This window comes from Seriola aureovittata, chromosome 12, assembly GCF_021018895.1.
Source record: "Seriola aureovittata isolate HTS-2021-v1 ecotype China chromosome 12, ASM2101889v1, whole genome shotgun sequence".
Classification (NCBI taxonomy): Eukaryota; Metazoa; Chordata; class Actinopteri; order Carangiformes; family Carangidae; genus Seriola; species Seriola aureovittata.
The window spans coordinates 14,684,185-14,693,740 of NC_079375.1; the positions used below are offsets into that span (position 1 = coordinate 14,684,185).

The 9,556-nt window shown below is 40.6% G+C and overlaps 1 protein-coding gene across 6 annotated transcripts in view; it reads right to left on the reverse strand.

Annotated features, from left to right (window-relative positions):
* Nucleotides 1-9,335, reverse strand: part of per2 (period circadian clock 2) — a 30,910-nt gene extending 21,575 nt beyond the window's left edge. For all 6 annotated transcript variants that reach the window (XM_056391210.1, XM_056391214.1, XM_056391213.1 and 3 more), the window contains exons 1-2: nt 9,144-9,335; nt 1,002-1,568 (exon numbers count right to left, since the gene is read on the reverse strand). In XM_056391210.1, coding sequence (XP_056247185.1) covers nt 1,002-1,450 — 449 coding nt within the window. In that variant the 5' untranslated portion in view covers nt 1,451-1,568; nt 9,144-9,335. The remainder of the gene's footprint in view (nt 1-1,001; nt 1,569-9,143) is intronic.
* Between the last annotated feature and the right edge of the window lie 221 nt (nt 9,336-9,556).

Below are 9,556 nucleotides of genomic sequence, written 5' to 3' on the forward strand. Positions count from 1 at the left end.
TATGTTTCAACCATGCTTCCTGGCCAAGAGCTCAGTGGTAATCAGTGAAGCTTTGGCTCAGTCATCACCAGACGTCAAATCAACTCTGACAAACACATCCAATGCTGATAGCTGAATTCATTATGACCATACTGTGGTGGTGGAAGGCAAAATGGACATGATTTTTCATCTTTTAAACCTAGGAGATGTCAGTCTTTATGAATATATGAAGATTAATTAAAAGGGCAAAAGGAAGAGAAATGAAGTCCAGCATTATTTTACCCACTAACAACTTTGGCGCTCACTTAAATGTTTAGAACCAGTCCAGTTTTAGCATTGTCATTCGAACTGCACAAAACATTGTTATTTTTTCACTTAATCTTGTTTGTTATGAAGGATTGGACAGGTGTGCATCAGCTATGACTCTCTTTGTGAGCCATGTTCATCTCTGCTTTGACATATTTGTTGTTTCTATCTTTCCTGTTGACCTACTATTTTTGGGCCTGGCTCCAAAAATGTAATGATGCTGCATTGCAATCACTGCCTATATGCCTGCAAATTTAATGCTTAATACTGGTTGTGTGCATAAGGGTGATTTATGATTTTGTAGTTGAATCAGCAAACCTAATTTTCATGGAGCTGTTTGAGTACGTAGGCTACTTAGCTTACTAAGACAGTTTTCCTGTCAGCCATAGAAACTGTGCCAGCTTTTCCTGTTTTAAAGAATAACCTTTTGTCTTCACACCATTTAATAACTCCTGCTGCTGGCTCCATATCCTGACTGTCCTCCTCATCACACTTTTGGAATTGTTTAGATCAAGAGAGTTTAATCTTGAAAAAATAAATCAATATTTGATTTATTGTTGACTAAGAGGGTCACAGATTGCTGACCAACCAAACATCACTGGATGCAGAGATGCAGAGATTCGAGAAAAAAATAGAATATAGAACATTTGCAGTAAGCATGCCAGAAAAAAATTTGACCTACTAATGGTGTCATCATTCCCACAAACAACACTGACCTCTTATTGCTTTCAGAAGACTCCAGCAGTGCAGAGTCTTTGCTGTTGCCATTGGAGCTGCCCATTGACTCATGGCCGTGGCTTTCGTTGCCATGACTCTCGTTGCCATGGCTTTCATTGCCGTGCGACTCGGTCCCGCTCCCACTAGACCCACTGCTCTTCATCTCCACATCCTCCTCAGGAAGCGAGCGGGAGCGGCTGTTCTTGCGAAGGTTGTGCGGCGAGCTGGGAGGGTCCTGGCCGCTGCTGTCGCTGCCGTCTGAGGGGAGGCCTAAGTCAGGCCCACCTTGGCTGTAGCCACCCATCCGGTGCAGCTGTGCCATGGAGCTGCACCCTGAGGCCCCTCTTGGCATGGAGCTGCATGAGGTGGATGCTCTGCACCCTGAGGCTCCATCCTGGTCCTCCAGCACCGGGAAGAGATAGGGCTTGGAGTCTGAATCTTCTGACATCGGGAAAATGTGCTGTCCTGGGCTTGTTCCAGGTTAGTTAATTGGATAATGAAAGAACACAATCACCCCATTTTGACAAGGGCGTTGCTGCTGGAAATAGGAGAGGAACCGGATTAATCTGTTGAGAGAAGAAGGTTATACATGTTAGCAATGAAGTAACCATCATACACTGCATGTTATACATGATTTAAATATGTATATATATATAACTTATGACTGAGTGGATATATGGCTGAATCCTGTGACTGCAACAGGTAATTATCCATGTTCATTAGTTTTCAAGTGAAAATAATGTTTTACGAACTTTTGACTCATAATCACACAGTGACAAAACAACTCTGCTTGGAGAATGCTGATTAAAACAAACCATCAAGGTCAAATAAGTTTTAAGACAGAAATGGCATTTAATTCCATACTAACATGACCTGAATAAGTGGCCAATTAGAAGACAGGGACCCAATATAAAATTGATAGTATGTTTTAGAAGTGTATGTGGTATGGCAGCAATATGCAAAGTATAAATGATTTGTGTTACAACATGCAGAAACACTGTCAACCCCTGATACCAGGATGTAATTTTTCATTCACACATACACCCACTTCGAAGGGAAACAAATCAATGCTTCACCATTCCTCCTTCAAGAGTCTTTCTGTCTTTTTTCTGGTGCGATATCAAAACACATAGCAGTGTTTAACCCCTGACCTCTGAAGACCCCTGCAGGTACTTCTCTGATGTACAGTGAAACGGGTCACTGGTACGGACAGCGTGGCCTTTAAGAACAGCAGGTCTGAACCTTCCAACCCTTTCAAAGGATCAACCACCTTAGAACACATAAAACACTAGACAGCATTTATCTGAATGCCACCACAGGTTGATAGGTAACAGCTCGCCCTATTTTCTGTGGCCTCAAGGGGTCAAGTGATGCAGCAGCCAGGACTTTAAACACAGTCTCCTGTACAACACCAGTGTAGTTTCATATATGAATGCCAGATTTTAGCAGAATGAGAAAGCAACATACGTAACTGTCTGTTCAAACCACCCAGTGTTGGGTAGATCTCTCGAAGGAAATATCTTCTGGTTACTTAAGGTTTCACGTGTTAAGGTTTTGGCAGCACCAACAGTGGTGTGTTTGGAATAAACACAAAGAAATCTGGGAAGTAACCATGATCAGACGAAACTTTCGTGAGATCATCTACTGAAAAAGACATTACAGCAGTGTTCGAACCGTTGAGTAAACACAAGGAAATGCAATTCGAAAATGCCACAATGACTGACTCATATTTTTGGTTAATGACGAAGGAAAGCAAATGAGAGACAGACTGAAGATTTCTAAGAATTCGCAAAGTAAAATAAAAAAGGTTGAGATGAAACGGTAGTGTGTGTTGCTTCAGCCCATAATGATACAGAATTATGGTAATTATACCACAATGATGCAGTGTAACCCAGTGTTTGTATGATTGTCTCTGTGTGAAGCACTTTTGCATTTTCTTGTGTTTCTCTCTACCCTGCAAGGGAAAAAATGTTCTACTCTGAAAACACACAGCTCTATGCCGTCCTTAATTCACCTGAGCTCCATGGAGATAGTCTTAAGCATCAAGTCCATACAAGCACAAGTATTTCTTACGTATAATGTGACGCTCATGACTAACGTTGGTTTCCGATAGCCAGTTCCATTTTAGAGGCGGCCCCAAGTTGGTAAAATACATTTCTTTCATATTCTCTGTTGACTTAGTCTCTTAGGCATCAGTAAAGAAAAAAAAAAGACAAATGACGTATACAAAAGTGTGATTACTTAGAGACACTGTTGTTAAAAACAAACATGGTTGACTGGCTTAAATGTTACGAAGTCAACGGGACAATTGCAAACTGCAGTATTTGCTGGTAGTCATGACACAGGGGAGTACATGTCCTTTGTTTAAAGATCTACTGTTAACCATTAATATATATGTTAAATATCTAACAAGTTAAAGAGAGAATTTATGCCTTTTTGGATGACATAAGAATGGCAAATTATCAGCCTGCCCCAAGTGTTTTATTGTATTCTCTGACCTGTAGCAGTGCAACATTGAGTTCGCCTTCAGGTAAAATTAAGAACATTGTGCATGTAAAACATCAACAATAAATTAAATTGATATTCAATTAATGATAATGAAAGCACAATTAAGATTATTTTCACTGTGTTCTTTTTACTTTACTTTCTGTACCCTCTTCAGCTGCAACCTCCCAGTGAGAAGCAAGGGAAACAGAGTTAATGAATGTCACAGAGCAGTGACAAGACGGGGGGAATTGGATGCCTGAAATTTTTTATATATTATTATATATATTGGTTCCTTATGCAGAAGGGAGGCTGAAGAGAGAACAGTAGCCTGACACTGCTGCATGCATCAGTGTGTCTCCCTAACTCCATCTTAAAAAGCCGGTCACTTTAATAGAAACTTTCAGTCCCTGTGTGCAGCTGATGACCACAATCATCTGGAACTCAGAGTGGTCCATGAATTACACAACATGAAACAATAGTCATGGTTTTGCCACGACTTTATGGCAAAGTCAGCGCAATAAACTATGTCCATTAATGACTAACTTATCTGGTGACCGTGTGACAGCTGGTAGAGAGCAGTGAGCTCAGAATAATGTCTTATCACTAACCTGCCACAAAAAAAGCGTTTTTTCATCCCTGCTGCTGTGTGAATTGGGTCAGTATATAGTGACAACATTACCAAGACAATCAAGAGGCCATAAGTGTGCTTATTTAGGTAAATGGAGCAATGTGTTTAGCAATGACTTGTCTTCTGCGCAGTGCAGCACTTTGATCAGCTTTGTGGTTGAGCTATTTTCTGCAGGATAAGATAAAAATACGGTTCAAAGCCCTCTATTACACATAGCGGATCGTCTATTACTCAGCCAACATAGTGTACATACCGAACATTCTGCACAAACCACTGACTGCTGTTTTTGTTGCACACAGAAGTTATTTGGCAGGTGCTGCTGCTGAGGAAGCGACTACAAAGTCTGGTTCACTGGTAACTGGTAGACATTCACCTCATTACCTCGATATCATGCCAAATCTGTTGGCTTGATACCAGTAGACAGTCAGAGAGAGAGAGAGAGAGAGAGAGAGAGAGAGAGAGAGAGAGAGAGAGAGAGAGAGAGAGAGAGAGAGAGAGGAGCTGTAAGGGAGTTAAGTAAGGGATAAAGTGAGAGTGAGACCTCCTAAACATGGATGCTATAGTGATCCATGTTTCACCAACACTACCCTGTCCTAAAGACCGAATATCAGCTGAGGATATCCACTCTCTCACAGGTAAAATACTAAGACAGACAGTGACCAGAAACATGCTTGATTATCAATTTAAACATAATCATGATAGCCAGAGATACACATCCTTCTTGACGCTGAGAAATACTCTCTTTTTGGGCATTATTCATTAATGAATTGGTGAGAGTAAGCCAATAACTGGATTTTTGCACCTATGTTATTAAAATTCAAGATTGTCAAGGGTGAAACAATATCCACATCTCTTGCATGTCAGTCTGTCACAAGACTGCATAACTGTCTCAAATCTACTGTACACAAATTTATATCTATACAGATACTGAATTTTAGCATAGTGTCACATTAATACTGTTTGTTAACATCCACAAAACTGACCTAAGGGAGAAAAAAAAGAGATTTGTGTAGCTGAAGACCAATAGGTCCAACTTGTTTGACTAACCATGGTACATGATTTTCCAGCAATAAGAATGGACAATCAAATATTTACTCTAGCAACACTGAAAGATTTATGAGATGATTTTATAATACAAATCCACTTCATTTTTGTTTAAAGAAAAAGAGAACTTACTCAAAATAGCTCACTCACTCAAATTTCCACTTGCTTTAGAGATAATTGGCAAGAACAGTTGATAAACAGCATACAATTAAAGTCATTAACAGTGTTTTATAATGAACATTTATCTTTTTTAAACCACCTGTTTACTACTTCTGATAAGAGTCTATAAACATCCAATATGTCTCTGTAGTAGGGGTTACCTGAGGCTAATTCAACATCTGTGGTTTCTCTCTTTTTTCTTGTTATTAACTAAATCTATTTCATCCTGTTGAGTTGCTGCAGGGGCGGAAGCAGAGGAAAGGTTAGCATGGATTTCCTGTGTTCCCGCTTCGAAAACCACTCATTTTTAACCTGTCTTACCACAGAGGGATCTTGATATGTAGCCTTCTCTTGCATATGATATTGTTGCAGCATCACTTTTCAATCAGTAACATTCACTGGTTTTGCATGACCCTTAGGCACAGGTCATGACGCATTTAAATGTCAGTTATGATGCTTTTCTTGTCAGAGTGCACAGTGACTGGTAGCAGGTCTAAGAGGCAGTTATACCCAACAGTGAGGCAAGCATATTGAGGAACAGGTGGCTAACAAGGCAAGATGAGAATCATAACACAATTACAGGCCATATATTACTCTACTTTGGCTTTTTCAGTTTAATGCAATCAAAGGACCATTCTGGACTATTGGGAACATGTTGCTCACTTGGCCTGTCTGAATCGTGGAAGACTTGAAAAGAGATAATTTAAAAGAAATCACCTTTTCATTGCAAAAAGACAGAACACTCCATTCAGACAGGGCTTATAACCATTAAAACTCAAGTTATACTTAAGGTTGGAAATTATAATCTGATTGCATTTGTTTAAATTCTTGGGTCTAGCCACCACTGTAGTGGTGAAGTTTTCCTATACTGGCAGAAAGAAAGCCTGTGGTCTTCATCTGTCTCATCCCTATTTTCCAAGTTGTTGCTGTTGTCAATAATATCCAAATATATGTGGAATTGTAATGTCATGTAAGAAACAGGCTTGCCACAGACTTTTTCTAAACAGAACATTTATCGATTAAGGACTGAAACCTCTACCATACCCAGACAATTTAACCTTGCAATGCAGATACAATTCATAAAAAGGCACTGCTGGCATCTAGTAAGAGAAAAAAAATGTAAACCTAGAGTGGACAGGAATGACTGAAACTGGGATACAGTGATCCACCACTTAAAATGAATGTGGGCCAACGGCGTAAGGTGGGGGGGGGGGGGGGGCAACATCCTTGGTTGGACCACACCCATCCCATCTTTGAACTTGATCTTTATTTTGATTTCAACTACACACCTTTAGGTTTTGTGGCTGTGTCTTGCACAGTTGTGATACTATCGCTGAGACAAAATCTGTCCACAGACATATAAACACCTGTGAAATTACTCAAAACCACATCTGTGGTAGTTCCTGCTACAGTAGGTGTCTTCAGGACCACCTGGTCACTAGACCACTACTGATACCAAGTCCCTGAAAGGATTTTTTTAAGTGTGTGTATTTACATCATTGTGTAATCTGGTGTTTTATGGGTCTATTGCTCCACACTTATTATCTTTCCTATTTTAATGTGATTTCTCAAAGTAATTTGCAGTCTTGTCTGTACGCAGACCTTGTTGTTAATATTGTGGCAACAAGTGCTGCGAGTACTTTCATGTGAAGACATGACTGAGTTTGCTCTTTGACTTGTTTCCTCCTTTATTGACCTACATCTATCCTCAATGACACCTTAAATACCCATAAGGGATCAGATGCATATTGTACTGCACCTTTCAGACCACCAACGGCTTTATCCATTTTCCTAGTGCTTATAAAAGGACAAATGCCTTCATGTTCAGATTGAGAAGGAACTGTCCCATTACAGAGTGATGACTGAGTTTGCCATCTTTCTCCTAAATTCCTGGACCACAAGTTCAGTTACAGAAATCCATGTAAAGCTACAGACTGACAAGAAAAGACATATTCCACACAAACTGCTGCACAGATGTTCTGGCACCTCTGCCATTGGAAATACCACAGTTAAATTTTTTGTTTTGTAGAAACTGTCCCATAACCAGACCTGCTTTGAGAACACCCATTCATTCTTTGAATAAAGTTTGCCTGACAATAAGTAGCGAAAAAGTAATTTGCAGGCACCTCCTCTTGTGCTGCAATTGTAGGCGTGGACATTTGTACCTGGCAAGATGCCAGACCATCCACTGACTTCAACAGCAGGATCAGGACTTTTCCTTTGCCACCCTTGCATGCGTCAGTCATCTTTTCTCCTCCCTTTCAAGTCACAAGGGGAAAGCGGACGCTCACCAAATCAAACTTGCCACTGATAGACTGCATTGTGCTGGACTACCTAATGGTCTTTCACACAGAGAATCAATTTTAAACACTTCTAAACATTTTAGCAATTTGCATCACCAATACCTGATATTTGGATTATTTCTTCTTTGACTTGGCTTACCTGGTCAGTAACCTTGCACAATTATGCCATAACTTCTAATTCATCTGTTCACTCTTTCTATTCAGATTGGCAATAGCTCCATTCATACATAACCAAAAAGTTAGACCATTTACCTACATATATGCCCAATGATACACTGCATAGTCAAAGTTCTTCATTTAAACTTTTACTTTAAGTAAAAACAAACAAGTATTAAATGTAAAACATAAACAGGTATAAGAAGTAAAAGTACTCCCTTAAGAGGATTAAAGCATCCAGACACTGACCAGCTAACAGTATCTTAATTATGTAAATGATTTTTTTAGTTTAAACCCCAGCAATGCTCGACACTGTCATTGTCAGGGAAAAACTTTGTATATCCCGTTTTCAGGCATTATGGATGCTTTCACATAATGAACTGGCTACACAGGTTGAGAAAATGATCTAAGCTTTTAGACCTCTACATGAAGTATACAATGCTTTGTGTCGTCAGGCTAAAAACAGGCAGTTTTTTGTAGATACGATATTTTTTTTCGAAGACCATGAAGAACATAACCCGTTACTTTGTCTGCAGTTAATTATCTGGCAAATTTCCCCTTGAGGTTGTAACTTCAGCTTAATAGGAAAAGGACACACTTATTTACTATTCACTTCAGCCATACACAGTTTAACCATCATTGTCAAAGTCCATTGAAATGAATGAATGCTTCAAAGAGCTCATGTATCCTTTATGTAAGGATTTTTTTCTTCATGAGACAACTATACGCAAACCGCCTGACTCAATCATCAGAGCATGATGACAGTCTCTTCGGGGGAAACCTTAGCTCACATCTCGCAAATTCTCTGATCGGTGCAGCATGTGAACTCTTGCCATGTGCTGCTGCTGACTCTTTACATAAGGCGTTATGCTGGAGTTTTGATGCGACAGTGACACCAGAAAGCACGTCTACAATGCACCATATGTGACTCTGACATCCGCGTCATGACCACAGTCAGCTCTATCACCTCTAACAACTCTGCAGCATCGTGATATAATATCAGTTTTACTGCATAAGGCATTTACTGTTCTTATATAAATCTAAGTTTCTTGGACCGCAGATCACCTGCGGCGTTTCAGTCTACAGTTCATAGAGGTTAATCCCTCACGGATAGACCCGCGTCTGTCATGTGGGCAGGGCTGGTAGCCTGCTGTAGTCTACTGACCGAGATTGACCCTCACACTGACACAGTTATGCAACTTTCACGCTTCACGAGCATACCGCATTTTGCATATTCAGAGCAAAGCTGATTAACGTTGGTATTAGCTTCATTTTACCCCTTTTAAAACATACAACAACATGAAACAACAACATAACCGATATTACACGGTAGAGCTCGCGCATACAAGTAAAACTCCACCAACCTCACAAAAGGTAGATCCTCTACTGATCCCGATGTCTCCGTGTAATAAAGCCGTGCTTTGGAGGTATTTTGTGGTTGAATGCCGACTAAAGAACCTAAAGACTAAAGGTACCGCCGGTCCTATGCTGGTCTAACAGACTGCTTTCCTCTGTTCGGGTTCCCACACTCACCGGTACTCTGCCCTGGATCTCCGACGAAGGCAGTGACCTCATTTCGAGCTCTCCCTGAGCTCCTCCCCTAGCTCTGCGCCCATTGGTCGAGAGAACTGCCCGTCTCTGCCTCATAGTGCTCTGAACCAATCGACACTCACCGCCTCCACGGGGGCGGTGACGGTAACTGCCGCTCCGCGCTGCGACTGGTCTCCAGTGCTGTCAATCGTTTTACATAAGTGTGTCACCGCTTTCACGTGGAAAC